This window comes from Lacerta agilis, chromosome 13 (assembly GCF_009819535.1).
Source record: "Lacerta agilis isolate rLacAgi1 chromosome 13, rLacAgi1.pri, whole genome shotgun sequence".
NCBI lineage: Eukaryota > Metazoa > Chordata > Lepidosauria > Squamata > Lacertidae > Lacerta > Lacerta agilis.
Genome location: NC_046324.1, coordinates 33416442 through 33436376, shown reverse-complemented (window position 1 = coordinate 33436376; position 19935 = coordinate 33416442). Strand labels below are relative to the sequence as shown.

The 19935-nt window shown below is 46.6% G+C and overlaps 1 protein-coding gene across 1 annotated transcript in view; it reads left to right on the top strand.

Moving 5' to 3' along the window:
* The window catches only part of LOC117056998 (syntaxin-binding protein 4-like), a 58668-nt gene that overhangs the window by 28624 nt on the left and 10109 nt on the right, over positions 1 to 19935 (top strand). Inside the window, exons 4-17 of the mRNA XM_033167711.1 lie at positions 2022 to 2117; positions 2613 to 2682; positions 2880 to 2954; positions 9632 to 9717; positions 10522 to 10648; positions 11781 to 11922; positions 12643 to 12749; positions 13102 to 13255; positions 14983 to 15055; positions 16836 to 16933; positions 17177 to 17273; positions 18583 to 18710; positions 19208 to 19300; positions 19599 to 19664. Of these exons, the coding sequence (XP_033023602.1) occupies positions 2022 to 2117; positions 2613 to 2682; positions 2880 to 2954; positions 9632 to 9717; positions 10522 to 10648; positions 11781 to 11922; positions 12643 to 12749; positions 13102 to 13255; positions 14983 to 15055; positions 16836 to 16933; positions 17177 to 17273; positions 18583 to 18710; positions 19208 to 19300; positions 19599 to 19664 (1412 nt within the window). The remainder of the gene's footprint in view (positions 1 to 2021; positions 2118 to 2612; positions 2683 to 2879; positions 2955 to 9631; positions 9718 to 10521; positions 10649 to 11780; positions 11923 to 12642; positions 12750 to 13101; positions 13256 to 14982; positions 15056 to 16835; positions 16934 to 17176; positions 17274 to 18582; positions 18711 to 19207; positions 19301 to 19598; positions 19665 to 19935) is intronic.

Below are 19935 nucleotides of genomic sequence, written 5' to 3'. Positions count from 1 at the left end.
TCAACGGACATGACTAGCTTACGCCTATTAATTTAAATGAGACTACTCTGAGTGAAATTTAGATGGCTGCATCCCCCTGCTTTTATAATGCTATTTTACCGTTTTTATTATGCTATTTGATACTGTTTTATGTTATTTTTATATACCGCGGAGGGATTAAAACCATTTATGTGGTTTAGCTTGTAAATAAATAAACAGTAATCAAAACTGACCTATTTTCCTTCCTCTCCCTCCCCAATGAACTTTTCACCCCAGCTGTTTTTGGCTTGGAATCCTCCTCAGCCGTGCACTAGAAATACGGTGTACAGGAATTCTGTGTGATTTTAATGTCAGAGATGCTGTGGCACTAGGCATTCTGGGCAGGTATCCAGCACATGCCCCAAGCAAGGCATAAGAGACAGAAGAGTTTGAGCAAAGCAAGGACATGTTAAAAGAGTACAGTTTGATTTGCAGAACTGTGTTTGCCTTGAAATCTTCCTATCCCTCGGGCTTGAAGAAGTGTGCATGCACACTAAAGCTGATACCCAGAACATATTTAGTTGGTCTCTAAGGTGCTACTGGACATTTTTATTTATTTATTCTAGTTCATTAGGATTAGGAAGACTGCAGTCCTATGCACAGTTTTCTGGGAGTATCAGTTGTGTTACTTCCAACCCAATAGGTTCATCTTGCAAATCACATTGATCTATAACGAAGCTTCCCTAATGAAGGAGTTCCATGTCCTCAAGGCCACTACAGAGGTTGCTCGCTTCACTCTCATTCTCCATACCTCAAAAGTGGAATATATGTATTTCAGTGGTAAGGACTGATACATGAGGACCTAAGAAGAAGAAGCTGGATTAGGCCAGTGGCCCCTCAAGTCCAGCATCCTGTTCTGACAGGACCTGAGCACAACAGCCATTCTTACCACTTGCAACCCCAGGCATATGAAATTCAGAAGCATTGCTGCATCTAACAGTGGGGGAAGAACATCGTCATCATGGCTAGTAGCCATTCTCATAGACTTACCCTCCACAAATCTGTCTCATGCTCTTTAAAGCCAACCATGTCAGTGGCCCTTGCTCCTTGGGGGGGGGGGGAAGAGCTCCATAGTTCAGCTATGCTCTGTGTGAAGAAGTCCTCCCCCCCCCCGTCCTGAATCTCCCATCATTCAGCTTAATTGGATACCTCTGGATTCTAATGTTATCTATCCACTTTCTACCTGAAATCCTGGAGAGCTGCTGCCAGTCAGTGTTGACAATACTGAGATAGATGGGCCAACAGCCCAACTTGGTATGAGGCAACTTTCTTTGTTGACATATCAATGTTTAAACAATTTTTTTTTAAAAAAAAATCCTTTCAGTAGCACCTTAGAGACCAACTAAGTTTGTTCTTGGTATGAGCTTTCGTGTGCATGCACACTTCTTCAGATACACTGAGGCGGAAGTCACCAAACCCTTAAATACAGTGAGGGAGTGGGGAGGGGTATTACTCAGAAGGATGGTGGAAAAGGGTGATCAGATGATAGGTGTGGAAAAGCTGTTGACGACTCTTAACGGCTGCAATTGGTCTTACAGGGAAAGGCAAGGGGTGAGATGGCTAAAGATAGCTTTGTCATGTATCTCACCCCTTGCCTTTCCCTGTAAGACCATTTCCACACCTATCAGCTGATCACCCTTTCCCACCATCCTTCTGAGTAATACCCCTTCCCACTCCCTCACTGTATTTAAGGGTTTGGTGACTTCCGTCTCAGTGTATCTGAAGAAGTGTGCATGCACACGAAAGCTCATACCAAGAACAAACTTAGTTGGTCTCTAAGGTGCTACTGGAAGGAATTTTATATTTTTTGTTTTGTTTTGACTATGGCAGACCAACACGGCTACCCACCTGTAACTATATCAATGTTTAGTTAGCCCTTCCAAGCCAACAATTCCCAGCATTCCCATGTCTTTTAAACTAGTGTGTAGGGTGGGTGTGCCTTCAGAGGATGGGGTAGCAGCTGCTTCTTAGTAAGGAAATGTTATGTTATGTTTTCCTGATAGGCATTAAAGTGATCGGAGGCATTAAAGAATTTACTGGAGAGGAATATGGGGTTTATGTTAAGAGAATCCTACCAGGAGGTGTTGCTCATGCTGATGGTAAGTGCCATTTGTTGCTTCTGTTTCTGACCTAAAGGCCTTGTGATGCTATCCCTGATTCCCATTTGTTGAAAACGTTGGCAGCATTAAGATAAATTCAACAGTGTAAATAAGTTTTGATGGATGTAACCATGGAATACTGAATGGTTTAGTTTATGTAAAATATATTATGCAAAATGAACCGTAGAAAGAGAAGAAGGGAAGTAATTGATATTTTAAGGTTATTTAAATGAATATTCTAAATTGCAAAACAGAAAAGTTAATAAATGAGAGAGAGAGAGAGAGAGAGAGAGAGAGAGAGAGAGAGAGAGAGATTCCCATCTGACAGAGAGCCACTGCCAGTCAGTGCAGACAGTATGGAACTAGATGGACCAAATGATCCAGCTCGGGATAAGGCAGCTGCTGGTGTTCCTATTGTCCCCGTGCAATTATGGATGGCGACTATGTTCTTTTTACATATGTGTGACACTTCTCTTGCCTGTTTGTTTGATTTAGGCCGCCTGCAACCAGGGGACCAGATCTTAGAAGTTAACGGGGACAGTTTGCTTGGCGTTACAAGCGAAAGGTATGGCATTCTGGATCAGGGCTCTGAATTTGTTTCAGGATGCTGGACTTGATGGGCCTCTGGCCTGATCCACCAGGCTCTTCTTACGTTCTTAACATCTGGAGACCCAAGTCTGAAGATGCTTCGGAGGCTGAAAAAGGCCTCTTGGTCAGTGTCAGTCACCTGCTGCATATCACTGTCTCTTCTCTTTCTTGCAGAGCGGTGGATATCCTCAGGACGGCTTCTGCCACCAGCCACATGCGCCTTCTTATTGCCCGAGATGACGATGCCCGGTAAGAAATCACTTTTCCCCGCACCTGGGGCAGGGAGGAATGCATGACGGACAGCAGAGACAAACTAGAGCATGGGTAGGCAAACTGAGGCTCGGGGGCTGGATCTGGCCCAATCACCTTCTAAATCCGACCTGCGGACGGTCTGGGAATCAGCATGTTTTTACATGAGTAGTATGTGTCCTTTTATTTAAAATGCATCTCTTGGTTATTTGTAGGGCCTGCCTGGTGATTTTACATGAGTAGAATATGTGCTTTTATTTAAAATGCATCTCTGGGTTATTTGTGGGGCATCATTATCCCCCCCCAATATAATCTGGCCCCCCACAAGGTCTGAGGGACAGTGGACTGGCCCCCTGCTGGAAAAGTTTGCTGACCCCTGGACTAGAGTCTGGTGATGCAGTTCCTCTGAAACTCCACCAGAGTGCTGGAGCCTCTTGCTGATGGGCTACAGAGTCAGCTAGCCACAGAAGGGGGAGAAACAGCACTTTGGGAGAGGGGAGAATAAAAGGAGCAGTTTCTGGGTGGAAGAGAGTTAGACAGGGCTGGATTTAAAATGAGAGATAGGGTTTGGTTTTGAGAAGGGGCAAAGGTTCAGGTTAAGACATAGGGTTTGATTGGAGTTGGGAGTTAGGGAGTGAGATAAGGAGAACTGGTTCTGAGTGAAGTTAAACATACACACTGAGGAGACTATTCATAGCGAGGGGATAGAGCCTCACAACTTGGATAGGGAGACTGGGTCAAGGGTTTGGGAAAGTTATACAGACAGGAGTGTCCAGGGAGGGCTGAGTCTGAGCTGGGAGAGGTAGATCTTGTGGGAATTCAGGCTACCTGGGTCTCCGTATAGCCAGGAGGGGAGAGTTCTTCTAGGTACTGAAGACTCCCAACCCAGTAACAAGGGGTGAGGTGATTCCCCTGGGTCTGTTATACCATTTAGTAGAAGACCTCGGGTTGTTAAAAGAGTGGGTGCCTGAGGAGAAGTCCCCCTTGCTCATGAACCAAAGTATTAAGCTGTGAAGGAAACTGTACCGTTTTGAAAGTATTTAACCGTAATATCTAAGTGACAGAAACTGAGTTGAACATTTTACCATCTATTCTACAAACCTGATCATCTACCACCTGAAGTGTAACAACTGATTTTTAGTAACTGGAGTTTAAGAAGAGCTGTGCCTATAGCATTGTGTTTAAGCCTGAGACGTCTTAGAGTTAGTTAAAGTAAACAAGTTAACTTCTACCTGAAAGAACGCAGTTCCTGACCCACTTTGTTTCATAAACCTATTTTGTCGAAATCTGTGTAAGTGGTGTATCGTGAGATGGGTGCACTATATTTAATTGGGGGCAGATAGTGGGAGTGGATCCACTGCATTATTAATTGATGGTATTAAGTGGTGGGTACACAGCAGGTGACATTGTGGGTTAAACAATGCTCAGTCCTTGCTCCTGCCAACCTAGCAGTTCAAAAGCACGTCAAAGTGCAAGTAGATAAATAGGTACCGCTCTGGCGGGAAGGTGAACGGCGTTTCCGAGCGCTGCTCTGGTTCGCCAGAAGTGGCTTAGTCATGCTGGCCACATGACCCGGAAGCTGTATGCCGGCTCCCTCAGCCAATAAAGCGAGATGAGCACCGCAACCCCAGAGTCATCCGCAACTGGACCTAATGGTCAGGGGTCCCTTTACCTTTACACTACAGAATGCTAGTGCAATTACCTGTATATTTACTCTGAAGTAAGCCTATTCATGGGGCTTACTCCCACGTAAGGGTGCTCTGGATTGCAGCTTCACTGTGCGGGGTTGGCATTTTGCTGCTGGGACAAAGGACAATGTTCCCCCTTCACACATTCCATATACAGAAGCCAACTGGGCTTGCATTGATTCTTCCTTCAAAACTGGCAATGGACTAGCATCCTCTACTGTACCTGAGGCACAGGGACTGGGAGGGTGGAAGGCAAGGAACCCAACAGTAAGTGGAGCCAGAGTCAATGACAGGCAGAGCTAATTTCCCCCACCTCCTGCTTCCTCTTCTCTGCTGAGTTCCACACTGAGGTTAGGAGAAGGAAGGCAGCGCCACCTCATGGACAGGTTGCAATAAGAAGGCAGGCAGATGGAGGCTGGCTAAGGTTGGCAGGGCAGTGTTCCCTTTGCCTGAATGGACCAACCTTCACTGACCTGAGGGTAGCAGGCTAGCTGAGTGCAGGGCAGGGCATATTCTTGTGCCCTGCCCAGCATATTCCACCTGAGGCAGCTACCACAGTCTGCCTAATGGTGAAGCCAGCCTTATAAAGTTTGTGCATTTCAGCTCAGAGTTTACTGCTTTTACATAAGCAGACCCTCCAAGTGTCCCTCTTTTCCAGGTGCAGATTTATAGAAGCTGTCCCAGTTTCTGATTTGATCCCGGAATGTCCTGCTTTTCCTTAGGATGTCCCTATTTTCATCTGAGAAATGTTGGAGGGTATGGAGTTATCTGACCCCCAAGCCATCTGAAGGCAGCCTTGTATTGTTATTCAGTCGTGTCCGACTCTTCATGACCCCATGAATCAGAGCACGCCAGGCACGCCTGTCTTTCACTGCCCCCCGCAGTTTGGTCAGACTCATGTTGGTAGCCTCGAGAACACCATCCAACCATCTCATCTTCTGTCGTCCCCTTCTCCTTGTGCCCTCAATCTTTCCCAACATCAGGGTCTTTTCCTGGGAGTCTTCTCTTCTCATGAGGTGGCCAAAGTATTGGAGCCTCAGCTTCAGGATCATTCCTTCCAGTGAGCCCTCAGGGCTGATTTCCTTAAGAATGGATAGGTTTGATCTTCTTGCAGTCCATGGGACTCTCAAGAATCATAATTCAAAAGCATCAGTTCTTCGGCGATCAGCCTTCTCTATGGTCCAGCTCTCACTTCCATACAACACTACTGGGAAAACCATGGCTTTAACTATACGGACCTTTGTCGGCAAGGTGATGTCTCTGCTTTTTAAGATGCTGTCTAGGTTTGTCATTGCTTTTCTCCCAAGAAGCAGGCGTCTTTTAATTTTGTGACTGCTGTCACCATCTGCAGTGATCATGGAACCCAAGAAAGTAAAATCTCTCACTGCCTTCATTTCTTCCCCTTCTACTTGCCAGGAGGTGATGGGACCAGTGGCCATGATCTTAGGTTTTTTTTTTTATGTTGAGCTTCAGACCATATTTTGCGCTCTCCTCTTTCACCCTCATTAAAAGATTCTTTCATTCCTCCTCACTTTCTGCCATCAAGGTTGTGTCATCAGCATATCTGAGGTTGTAGCCTTGTATAAGGAATTTTTTTTAATGTTTCATGTTTTATTATGTTTTTATATACAGGTATGTTGGAAGCTGCTCAGAGTGGCTGCGACAACCCAGTTGGATGGGTGGGGTATAAATTGTAAAATTATTATTACAGAATAAGATATCCCTATTTTCACTGGAGAAATGTTGGAGGGTATGTAAGTGCTGTCAGAGGAGGAGCTGGCTCTCATCTTATCTGTTGGCTGCACAGGACCTCCCCCAACCATGGCATATAGAGGGCCTCCCTCTTCAGAAGCGATGTCCCCCTGAATTGGGGTCTTGCCTGAGGATAAATAAGGGGAGAGGGCTCTTGCCTGAATGACCTGCTTGCCGGCTTATGAGAAGCACTTGGCTGCTGTAGGGAAGCAGGAAGGATGCTCTTCTAGATAGACTTGGGACAAAGAGCGATGATGGTGGTGGTAATGACCACTTATTTATTATTCTAAACCACCGTCTCAGAGCGATTTACATATAGGATAATTAAAAGTTAAAAACAGCAAATATATTTAAAACCCAGGCAAATGGACACTTGTGGTCAAGACCCATTTATCCTGCTGGGAAAGCCAGTCGAAGCAAAAATGTCTTCAGCGGTTTCTAGAGAGTGCAGATCATGGGCTCCTGTCATATGTCAACATGAAGGGTATTCTGCAGAACAGTGGCAGCCCCACTAAAAGCCCCACTCTTCTGAGATCTTTGGAACTTTCAGGAGAAACTCTCTTGCAGACCACAGCAGTCCACTGGGTGTATGAGGGATAAGGTGGTCTCTCAAATGACCTAGTCTGGAACTGTCACCTTCTTCTTCTTCTTTGGCAATCACTCATAACCGAGTAAGATTGTCTCCCATAAACACAGTTTTAACAGTGAGTGTGGAGGCCAATTCTGGATCCACACGGCCTTCCACAGTGGGGACATAGGTTTCCGGTCGGGAGTTGATCATGATAAGGGTTTGCCAAGTGTGCCTTCCTCTTAGCACGTTTCTCCCTTTCGTCCTGAGTTCGAGCGTCTTCAAAGCCCATGACCCCTTTGGTAATGGCTGTTCTCCAATTGGAGCGCTGGCCGGCCAGCGTTTCCCAGTTGTCGGTGTTTATGCTACATTTTTTTAGATTTGCCTTGAGAGAGTCTTTAAACCTCTCTTGTTGACTACCAGCATTATGCTTTCCATTTTTAAGTTCAGAATAGAGTAGTTGCTTTGGAAGACAATAACTGTATACTAGCTAACACATACTACCCTGGTAGCTCTGACTGCAGTCTCCAATCTTTGATTTTATTTCAAAGCAGCTGGCCTTGGAGGGCACGTGTCATTTGAGATTAGATTTCCCTACCCAAACAACCCTTTCACTAATAATGGAGATTCCTGTCTTCATCACTAGCAAGATCCTGGGAAGGAGAATCGAGACCACAGTGTGTGTATTATCTAAGCCTTAATGGGGCAGAATACATTGGCAAAAGAGACTGGTCCTCCTTTCCACCAACTGGGAAGCAGCTGGCCAAGTGATCTGACTGGATCTGATTGGCTGTTGATGATTGTTAATTGTTTGCTTGCTTTTTATGAAGCATCTCAAACCAATATGGCACAATGGTTTGACCATTTTAGCAGTCTCCTTTTTAGCCAGTGTGGTGTAGTGGTTAAGAGCGGTAGACTCGTAATCTGGGGAACCGGGTTCGCGTCTCCACTCCTCCACATGCAGCTGCTGGGTGACCTTGGGCTAGTCACACTTCTCTGAAGTCTCTCAGCCCCACTCACCTCACAGAGTGTTTGTTGTGGGGGAGGAAGGGAAAGGAGAATGTTAGCCGCTTTGAGACTCCTTCGGGTAGTGAAAAGCGGGATATCAAATCCAAACTCTTCTTCTTCTTCTTCTTCAGAATCTCATTTTCTGATTGAAGGGGACCCCAAAAGCCCATTCAGTCTAACCTCCCAAACTCATTACAGTAGGCTTGTGAGTCCTCTGATGAAATCGCCTGTACTCTTGCGATAACTGCAATTTCCTTGTTGCACGCTGCCTAAAGTCACATCTTTTAAACTGCAGCATATGTCTGCTAATGTAAAGAGGCTTTCCTGCCCCTCAGTGGCCAGGAAATTAAATCATATACAACATACCGAGCCAAAGGAAAGGCGGTCAAACTTTGAGCAACATTTACAGCCATCCTTTGCTATCAGTTATGCACTAAATCTGCAAAAGATCATTCAGAGGGGGAGCTGGCCTGTAATCTTTTTTTTGGGGGGGGGGGAACACAAAGATTTGTAGAGATTTCACTTACATAATCATCTCACAAAATGTTTAATACACCAATACATATCTCCAAGATTAAGAAGAAGGGGAGAGGAAGCGAGAGCGAGAGGGTGGTTTTATGCTGGCCTTTTTAGCATTATTATTTTATTTTATTTATCCCTTATTATCTTTCAGCCATGCCCTTGAGCTTGAAGGAGTAATCATCCTTGTCTCCACCTTAGGGTCAGAGGTGCGTTTCTGACGCAGATCAGGTGACCTGGGTTGGTCAGGTGGCCAGATCGCCCCCTCCCTGTTCCACCTGCTCTGTTCTTTTGAGATCAGCTGTTTTAGCATCGTGAATGACTCAGCCTGTCAGTGGTCAGCCTGCCCAATCTTTGCTCAGCCCGTACTCTCTATAGGTCTCCATGGCATGATCAGACATCCATATTGCAAATGTGATTTCTCATTGCATATTTGTCCCTGGTCTTGATAGTGTTTAGGGATGGGGAAGAAATCTGATTCAGGTCACATTTGAAGGTTGAACCAACTTAATTTCCACTTCCCTAAACAATGCACAAAACGAAAAAGAGCCTTTCGTTGAAATCCACGCTGCTCCGAATTTGGCATCACAGTTCTGCTGTCGAGTAATGTATAGGTAAATGCATATACCAGGGTAGAGTGTCCCCCCCCCCGCCCTCCAAAACCTGGCAAATGCAAATCTTTCTGAAAATAACAGAAAAATACGTTGAGTTAGCAGAAGCTTGCTTTGCAAAAATGTGTGTGTGAGGCAAACTTGTAGAGGAAAATGTGCATAGTATGATCAATTTGCACTGAAATGAGAATGAATTTCATGACATGAGGACGTAAAAATAAATAAATTTGCAAACTGATGTGGAAATGTGGAAAACTGAATTTAGGATGCAAAATACTAATAAATAAATTATTAATTTAACATTATTGCCTTTACAATATGTCAGTCGGATATAAGATTCTATGTGATAAGGTTTTTTGTGGGGTTGGGGGGGAGTGCCACAGAAAACCAAATTTTAGAAAGAAAGAAAAATTATGAAAAGTTCACCTTTGTTTCAGATAGGTGTAGTTTTGAAACACCATGAAACACACTCTCACACACTATATTTGGGGGTAGACAGCTGTACTAATTAGCATTCTTCTTGTTGTCCAGGAGAGAATTTGCAGAACTGCTGGAAAAATTCGGATCTCATAGCAACACAGGTTCGGCACGCAGCTCACCGGTTCTCCATGGTGGGGGTCAGTATTTATTATCTTGAGTGAACTGAACTAGCAGTGGAACTAGGAAAGAAAGAGGACAAAAAAACAAAACAGTACATACTTAGGGATGTAAGATATTGTCATTTTCCATTCCGCCCTCTCTTAGTCATTGTTTCTCTTCCACTGCAGGTGAGCTTCTGCCCGAAACTATTTTAACCATCTCACTAACCACTGTGAGCTCAGAACCTCTACAAGTTCTGACTCTGGGTCTGAATTGCTGCTGGACAGAGCGGTCATTCCCACCCCCCCCCCACCCCTTTCAAATGAAGTTTTATTAAAAACCAATAATTATTATTTTTTAAATGAAGTTTTATTAAATTTTGCACACTGTCCAACTTATCACAGCCCTTGTTGCTGCAGTCAAATGGCTCAACAGCTCTTTGTGCTTCAAGAAATTTGGACACAGAGTCAGGAGCTGTAGAGGCAACAGCTTAGGAGCTGGCTCAAACTCAGGGCTGTAAACAGGGCTGGAGATCAGGAGAGAGCAGCTCCTGGGGCTGTCAGACAGAAGCATCCAGGAGGAACTCCTGAACCACCAGAGCCTACAGGGCTAGAGTCCGCACCCTCATGGGCACCCGAAGAACCAGATGCCTCCCACTGCATGCCACTGCTCCCATGGTGCAGGGGACGCACTTGGAGGGAGGCTATGGGATAGATAGGGGAGAGGAGCAGGAGTGCCCAACTTCAGGCCCTTCCTTCATTCTCAGTGTGGCTTGAAGCTTGTTGATGTCCAGGGAAGTCTCTCATTCACCTCCAAACAGTGTCCTTGCCTTTGTTCTTCAGGCAGGTATTTGGAGAGTACGTCCTCGGGGTCTTCGTCTCGTTCCCAGAGCCCACTGTTGCTGAGCCCAGCAAATTCCCACGGACCACTGATTGGGAATCCAGGACACTCGCCACACCCACCATCGCAGTATGTACTTCGTTGCTCTCGAGAGGTGTCAATGGTTGGCTGCAATCCCGTTGGATCACCTGTATGTGCTCGTGTGCTCCATTACGTGTGGAGCATCCTGGTGGATGAGAATGCGTATGCGCACACATCCTCCTTGTGCAAGCTGTGCAGCCATTTGTGTGGCAGACGCACCTCCCATAAGAATGGATGTGCCACATTCATTCAAGAGAATAACCAGCATGTTAGGAGAAAGGACTTTCACCTAGCCTTTTCCCCGAGGTGTTAACTTTCCACATGCACGGAGTTCTGTCTTTGTTTCATGTTGCAGAGCTTTGAAACACATTGCCTTGCTTTGCAGTGTAGCATGGCAAAGCTTAGCCAAGGTGTAAGACCAGGTGAAGTTCTGGCAGGAGACAAGGCAAGGTGGGATGAAGTTCCAGCAGAACACAAGCTGGAGACCAGGGGGAACAGGGTTCAGGCTGGATACCCAGCTCAGGTGGTGCTCTGGGGAACACAGAGCTCTGAAGTCCTTCCAGCAAGGAACAAGCTGAAAGTGAGCCCTATTATAGCAGTAGCAGTAGCACCAGAAGCAGTCTCATTGTTGGTACCACACACCCATTTCCAGTAATCTCCTACTGTGGTGGAGTGGGTGAGCCTCAGGTCTTCCCTGGTCTTCTACAGTCCTCCCAGTCGGACAGTGGCAGTGCCAGCCTTCCCTGCTAGCTGGAACACCTACTTTTGGTTTTGTGGAGTGCGTTGCCCGAATCACTTGTTAACAGGACTGTTCTTAAACCGAGGTACAACTGTACCAGACACTGCGGAGAAACACTGTGGATTGCCATCATATTCTGCTTGTGTGCCTCTAAGAGGTACAAATTGGAAGGGTAATAGCACCATGACAGAACATCACTTTTGCATGTAGAATGACCTGGGTTTAATCCGTGGCGTCTCCATGTAGGGTTGGGAGAGACTGGGCAATATAATGTCTGAAACCTTGGAGAGCCACTGCCAGTCAGTGTAGACACTACTGAGCTTGGATGGACCAGTGGTATGACTCTTTATAAGGCCTCTCCCTATGTTTCTCATGGCCAGTTGCTGTTGGATACAAGTTCCTTGCCTGGGTTCTTCTTAACATCTTCCTCTTCCCTTGCAGTTGCTCCATCGAATCCGGGATCCAGAGCATCTCTATAGCAAAATCCTCTGGGCTGGGTGTGACCATCGGAGGAGGGGCCAACCGGCCGGATGGACCTATGGTTTACATTCAAGAGGTGCAACCAGAAGGCGACTGTTACAGGGTGAGCCGAGCATTTGAACAGCTTCAGGCTGGCACTGCTATATTTCAAGGCATGTACCACGCCACTAGGCCTCTCCATCGAGCCCTTGGGACTCTTCTGAGTCCATAGCCCCTCAGAAAGGAGTGTGCGAGTGTGTGTGTGTAGAAACTAGCCAACCACACAAAGGAAAACTCACATCCATTGCTCCACCCACTTTTTCCTCTGACCCCACTCACCATTGAGTGAGTGTTAAGCAGACTGAACAGCAATAGCTAACTCCTATCTTCAGGGACTGGATCAAGTACCCTCCCAGAAGATAGTTCTGGTCCCTCACCAATTTTGGGGATGGTGGTAAAGGGGGGGGGGAGATACAGTGCTGTGATGAGCAGAGCGATTTAAACCTCTTCACCCTGGTAGAGATACAAATCTCCACCTCCCAGATCATCAGATTGATCATGTGACGAGTGAGGTGGGCAACAATAGCCTCTCTCCTCAGCTGAGCCGTCTCTACGTGTGTGTAATGTGTGTGCTGCATGTGCAAATATGTGGGTCGGTGTGGCCACATCCACCACCGGCATGCAGCCACCAGATGGTTGGTCAAGGGTGAGTGTGACCCTCAGGCCAATAAAGGTTAACTAGCGAAGGATGACAGAGGAAATAATGTGGTCCTGATTCACCTCATCCCTCCATGTTCCATGAAGCTTGATCTCACAGAGATATTCTCCTGTGGCGCTCTTACAGGATGGCCGTCTCCGGGTAGGCGACCAGCTCATCGCTGTCAATAAAGACTCTCTGGTGGGGGCCACACATGAAGAGGCCAAAAGGATTCTTGCAAAAACAAAATTCAGGTAAAGGAGACTTTCTGAAAGCCCTTTGGATGCTAATGATGTGGTGCTGGAAGAACTACAGTGGGCCATCTTGAACAGAGGTTACAACAAGATAGCAAAGCTGCCTTAATTCCCACTTTCAGATCAAAATGTCAATGTCAGTACCCCTTTTTTTAAAAAGTGCACTGCACCACAGCACCACAGGGAAGAGGGTTTTTGGGGTTTTTTCTGTCTATGTTTGGCTACAACTGGCCACCATTTTGAATCAAGATGGCAGGCGGAACCTTTCAAAACTGTACCAATATTTTGGCATCTCAGAATTCCCAGGTATGAGGCTGTTTAGTTCTAAATTGGTTTCTCTTTCGTTTTTAAGACATGAGGGAAACACTGAAGTGGCCTTTATTTCCGGAAGAGGACGGTTCCATCCCGGACTCTCAGCTCACAACAGCACCCATTCCTTGCCGACTAAAGCTGTGGGGAACGGCCTGGGCACTTGCAGGTTGAAAGTCCATGTGAGGTCCCCTGAGGTAAGGTGGCGAGACTCAATGAACTCACAAAGATCCCACCCAAATGTTCTTCATTTCCAACAGGATTTGATCTTGGCCATAATCCTCATGGATTACTTATTTGGGGAAAGGGGTGGCATATAGCAGCTTGGGCCCACTTGCCCTCTCCTTGTTCAGGGTGAGGGTGCTGTCTAGAGCTTTCCATATGATGTCTCTTCTGTTTAAAAATAGCCAGCTTGTTGTTTTTGCAGTGGGATCTTTCTGAGCTATCTGGAGCACACTCCTGTTGACAGAAGGGTCCTAGACAGGGCAGGGGGTGTCTGGTAGCATTGCTAGCAAGCTTTCCTCTCCCCAGCCCTTGGATAGCAGGGATTTTACTATGAAAAGCAGCAAGTCTATGCCACAAAACATTCCCTCTTTCCCCATAACTTTAGGAGCTGTGATTCCGAGTGAGGAAAAGATAAGAGTTTTGAAACAAAATTCTCTAATAGCCCTTTGAGGCTGCAGTTCCCAGGATGCTATGGACAAATGTTGTGACAAACTGGTCTGTGGTTGTAGTCAGAAGTGGGTCACCAGGTGAAGCAGAGCTGTTTTGCTGGCTCTCTGGAAAGTGGGCTGCTGTTGCTTACCAGGAGGAGCAAGGCAGTGGGGAAGGTGACATGGTGCCAGCACAGTGATGGAGCCAATCCAGTGCTCCTACCTGTGAGCTTGCAGCATGCGACCTCACCCCTCCTCCACCTTTGTCCTAGTAAGCAGCAGTGATACCCTTGATGGCATGCTATCATAGCCCCACCTCATCTGGTGAGCCACGTCTATTGTAGTGTATTCAGGGTCCACATCCAAAGTCAACATGGCTTTTTCTTCTGCTTGCCCTTATGATCACAAACCCATTTGCTCTTCTGCTTGTTTCTTTTAGGTCATTCCACTAAAATATTGCAAGAGCAAATGCTCACATGATGTTTGAGAGTGGCAAAGGCTGCTTGAAAGATCCTTCCCTGCTCTGTAAACAGACTCAACTTGCTTTTGGTCTTTTGGCAAGCTCTGGTGTGGGTGTGGGGGTGTGTGGGGAATATCCCACATCTTCAGTGTGGTTTACTGTTGTAACAGTGCCTATTGGCTAATGTCCATGCCATCACCGATACATTTCCTTCCTTCCCAACCCACAGCACACATTTGGTGAGGGGAAAGAGATATATCAAGCAAGCAAACTTGGACAGCCCACCTGAAGAATGATAGGGCAGGCAAAACATTAGGCCAAAACCTTGGTCAGTGGGCACATTTGCAGACTGAAGGAACTTGTTTTGGGCACCATTCAGAGAGAGAATGGTTCTTTACACTTGCATTTCAGGGGGGTCAGGTGGCTCTGTGGTCCTCAGGGTTGTGGTCTGTGTGTACTTTTGTGCCCTTGGGCACCGTGTTTGAAATCCCCGCTGTAGTTAGATTCACTTGCCTATTCAGTTTGCTGGACTGTATGGGATGTATCCAACTCAGAGTAGAGCCACGGGAATTAATGAATCTGTTAGTCGTGTTCAGTAATTTTAATGAATCTCCTCTGATTAGGACTAGCATTGAATACAACCCTGTTTCCACACCAACACTTGTGAAGCTGAAGAATCTTTGTGGCTGCTCAAAAGGCTTCACTTTGTTGTGGCTCCAAGGGAAACTTTTGCATCTCTTTTTTTGCCTTTCAGGCTCTCAACTTTTCCCCAGTCAACATGTCTTCTGTTGCATTTTATTTTATTTTCCAGAGCAGACATGACAGTCCCTTCCCTGTGCCTTCTCCATCTCCAGACATCTGTCCGCCAGAGCTCACCGTTTCCGGTAGGGGGACTTCCTCAATGGCATGTTGAACCGGTGGAATAAATCAGCCCATTGCTCCTTCCAGTGTGCTAAAATAAGCTGCTGAAGTCCTTCCTGGACTGTACCACCTCAGACCTCAGGGGGGCAGGGGGCAAACTGCTGTGAAAATGTGGAGAACTGAAGTTTGGGGGGGGAGAAACCGAGGAACTGAGATAAACTAAACTTGACTGATATGTCCATCCCTACCTCCTGAAGATCACACACAATATTTCCTCAATTCAGAAAAAGCTCTGCACATAACAGGAGATCGGGCAGGTGTAACAGGATGTCATAAGTTAATTAAAGGCAATTTGGATTCTCTTCAACAGGTGTTCATAGCCACCTATGCCACTCTCCTTATGTGGCAGGAAGTATTGCAAAGGAGACTGGATAAGTCAAAATATTAGTAATGGGATATAGAAGCTCTGGTACCTGCAGGCCACTGACTCAGTTACAAGTTAGGAGTGAGAGCCAGTTGCTGCGGTCGTTGACCCTAAGTGTGGGGTCAGTAGAAGCCACAACAGAGTTATGCACATTCACACATAACTTCAGAATTAAGACCTGATGGGATTATTCCCAAGTATTGATCAGTTTCATTTCAGTTTCCCTCAGTGGTTCCTTGGGGTTTCTGAAGATGCCATGAATTGAACCTGGGACTTTCTGCATGCAAAACAGCTGTTTTACCACAGAGCTGTGGCCCTTCCCAGGTTCCATCTGAACAGTGTTAAGTGGCTGGATCTGGCTGCCCATTTTGTTTCCCAACCTGACCCTTTCTTCATGTGAGCACAGCCCTCAACAGAGAAGGGCACCGCTAGTTCAAAGAAACGTTGGATTATATTTGGAGTGATCTCTGCCACAGTCAGGGCAGGATTCCACCTCGGTCTAGCCACAGACAGAAGGGGGCTATCAGAGAGAGAGAGAGAGAGAGAGAGAGAGAGGAGATGGGTGCCGGCTGGCCTTTAGGTGCACCTGGGAAATCTGTGTTCTGATCTAATGAGCAAAAACCCCAGTTAATCCCGATTAGCAAGGAGGCAGAGGCAGAGTTGCTCTGTCCTTGAACCCGCCTGGGCTGAATGGTGGGTGACAAATCCTACAAACCCTGTCAGTTCCCTCAGGCCACATACAAAGCTCTTCTGTGCTTGGCAGAGACTGGCGGAGCTCAGGATTTAGCTGGATTATGCTTGTGAGGGTGGGTCCTCTGCAGCTTCTTCCAACCTTCCTGTGAAACACCCTCCTCCTCCTCACCTGAGAGGTCCAGGGGGTGGCCATCAGGAGCTGCCTTCAGGGTGACCTTCCACCAGGCAGCTCTCCATAATGGGAGACAATTAGCTTCACACAACTGCCCATCAGCAGGGCCGGCTGGTGTTCTTAGCCATCTAGCAGGGCCCACTGCTCTGCTAAACCTCTAGATTGCAAGCAGAAACTCTTCCGTTAACTTTGTACTGTAGTTCTGTTGGGTTTAGATTTGGCTTTGTCACCCAGTGCAAAGAAGAACTGCAGTAACAATACACCGTTACCAATGCCACTTCCATCCCAGCCCATTTCATCCTGGATCCTGTCCTTCACCCTTCTCTCTCTCTGCCTGCCTCCCTGCTCCCCTCGCATGTGGAAGCAAGTGAGGCTTTAATTCTGCCCCACGGGAATTTAGGGGGGGGGGAGAGAAAGCAGAGTGCAAACAGACTTTTATTTTTTGGCACCCAATGCAAGGAGCAGGCATCCTTGCATTGCTCATGTAGATGAATGGTGACTTCTTGTCTTACAGCTCCTGTTTCCTCTTCAAACCAGCGAGCGGCTCCAGCCACCAAGCCAAAAGTGGCCCTGGATCCTAACATTCGCCTCAAGGATGGCAAACTTGAACTGGTGAGTCTGACAAGAAAGTCCCACTCAAAACAGAGGCCACATTCACACCACACCCTATGACGCCGCTATGGACAGTCATGGCTCCCCCAACAAATTACGGGAGCTGTAATTTGCTAAGGGTGCTGACTATTGTTAGGGGGTCCGCTCCCAGAGCTACAGTTCCCAGAGTTGTTTGATAATCAATCCCTCTCCCCCATGGAATTCTGCATTGCAAAATCTGCTGCTTTCCCCCCCAAAAATCAGATGCTGCAATATTTAAGTCTTGATGTGAATGAGGAGAAGAAGAGGCAGTTGCGGCAAAGTTTGACAACTGACTCACAGGGGACAGTAGCCTATGGAGGTGAGTTTCAGCAGCGTGGACTTGATACAAGTATTTATTTTATTTTTCTTCCATCCCCATGAAGAAATGGGGGGGGGCACTAAAAGCACCTAGATCCGGGGTTCCCAAACTAAGGCCTAGGGGCTGGATGTGGCCCAATGCCTTCTAAATCCGGCCCGCGGACGGTCTGGGAATCAGCGTGTTTTTACATTAGTAGAATGTGTCCTTTTATTTAAAATGCATCTCTGGATTATTTGTGGGGCCTGTCTGGTATTTTTACATGAGTAGAATGTGTCCTTTTATTTGAAATGCATCTCTGGGTTATTTGTGGGGCCTGCCTGGTATTTTTACATGAGTAGAATGTGTGCTTTTATTTAAAATGCATCTCTGGGTTATTTGTGGGGCATAGGGATTTGTTCATTCCCCCCCCAAAAAAAATATAGTCCGCCCCCTCCCCCAAGGTCTGAGGGACAGTGGACCAGCCCCCTGCTGAAAAAGTTTGCTGACCCCTGACCTAGATGGAATTAGCTGGAGCAGTAGAAAGCATAGCTGGCCCAAACTGTAGCCAGAAAAAAGTAGACAAGTGAAATACTATCTGAGAGAAAGCTTTGCTCAGCAGCTAATGAAAAGTAGAGAGGTGCTGCCCCCTGTAGTTCAGTTTTGTAAATGGCTCTTTCAATGTTCATGCAATTCTGGAAGTTTCCCTCAGGGAGTCACTCCCTTCCCCAAGGAAACTTTTTTGAAATATGGCAACCCTGAGTGGGCATGCTCAACCAGCGAGGGAAGTCTGGGAAGCCCTGAGTGAGCTGCCCTGTAGGGAAAGTGGGAAGAGTAAATGAATGGGCGGGCAGGTGGCCCAGGCAGGCCTTTCTGCACTCCTGCTGTTGTCATCACAGCCACTGGCAGGGGGAAGAGGAATGAAAGGGGGGAAAGTCACCAAACCAACACCGTCCAACAAAACAAGGTGATGGTGTATGAGATGTGAGTGAGCAAGTGCAATAACCAGGATGTGAGACCATAGTTTGAGGCTTTCCTCCTGTCCCACGGTTTGGGGACATGGCTCCTACGGTTTGGGACATTGCTCCACTCTCAGATGCCACTGTTTGGGACAGCATCAGGGAAGGCGATGAAGGAAAGGAGCTGCCAGCTCATGGTTGGCCCTGTATGCCTGCTACAGAACTCATCCCTTAGAGTCTAAACTGCAGCTTCTGAAAACCATGGTTTGGATTTCTTTCTGAAATAATCTACTGTGGGTACCAAAGTTACTGCTGCACCAAGAGATTTCATCGGTCTCATGCGCCTCTTCTAACCCTTTGCTGTTCCATCGCAGACTTCCTCCAAGCACTGAGGGATCTCCTGCCAGAGGAACTCGAGGAGGCCGGCCTCAATTCTAACTCAGTGCTCTTCACTCAGCATGAAGTGGCCACCCTACTGGACACATCAGCTTTCCATTCTCTGGTCAGCCGTGGGCTAGTCCAAAGTTTCTTCTTCCTTTTCCCATACTTGCTCAAGGCAGGGGAACTGTGCCCATCTTCTGAAGTGTGTGTGCTTACTTAATGATAGCCAGTAGTGCAGTGGCAAATTAAGACATGCATAGTCCTTTCGTCATAGTCACACCCCCTCACAGCCATACACCCTTCTAACATTATACAATAACCTTATAATTATGCAGTAATAATAATTGGGGATGCATTGCAATGATCAGTGCTGTATCCCACCTGAAAATAGAAGCAAACAAAAATTTTATGGCACAAGTTTTCGCAAACCACAGTCCACTTCATCAGTTGCATGAAGTGTTATTCCGAGTTGCATGATTATGTACACGATTTGGGGGATGAGATCAGAAGGAAATGAAACACCCATAATGAATGTGCTAGTCTTTAAGGTGCCACAAGACTCTTTGTGACTTTCATTGCAACAAGACTAACACAGCTTCTGGAAATCCTTACTTACAGACTTTCGACTCCGTCAGTTGCAATGACAGTGAAGAGTTGGAGCAGCTACAGCTGGAAATGACAGACCTGCGGCAAGAAGTCCGGAGGTTAAAGGTGAGAGGCTCACCCAGGTGGGTTTGATTCCAAGCATGTTGATGCCATGCTCACAAAAGCTGAAATAGGCCACAAGCTGCCATATACTAAGAAAGACCATCTAACTCAGTATTGTCTGGCGGTTTCATACGGGGGACTATTCTTACCTGGAAATGCAGTTGAACCTGAGGATTTCTGCATGCATTTTTTAAATGGATGGTGAAGTTGCGGGTCTGTCCAAGGCAGTGTTTTTCTTTGGGGTTGGACAGTATTGCCTGCCTGGCTGGGTGAGTTTGTGACATTGCAATCTGTCTCCTAGTCTCTCCTGAAGGAGGTAGAAAGCAACAAGAAATCCATGGAAGATGAGCTTCAGAGACTGAACCAGGTCAGTGAAAAGCTGGGTGATTGATTACACTCTTGCAGGAAGCTGCCTTATACTGGGTCCTACTATCTCATTATTGTCTGCATTGACTGGCAGCGACTCTCTTGAGTACCAGACTGGGGACTTTCCCAGCTGTTGCTGGAGATGGATGCTATACTACTTAGCTGTGGTCCTTCCTCAGATGGGTAGAATTACAGTCACAGGTCACAATGTAGAAATCCAGATGAAAGATGCAACTAAAACCTAACTATCTAATTACAACATGTATCTTGCA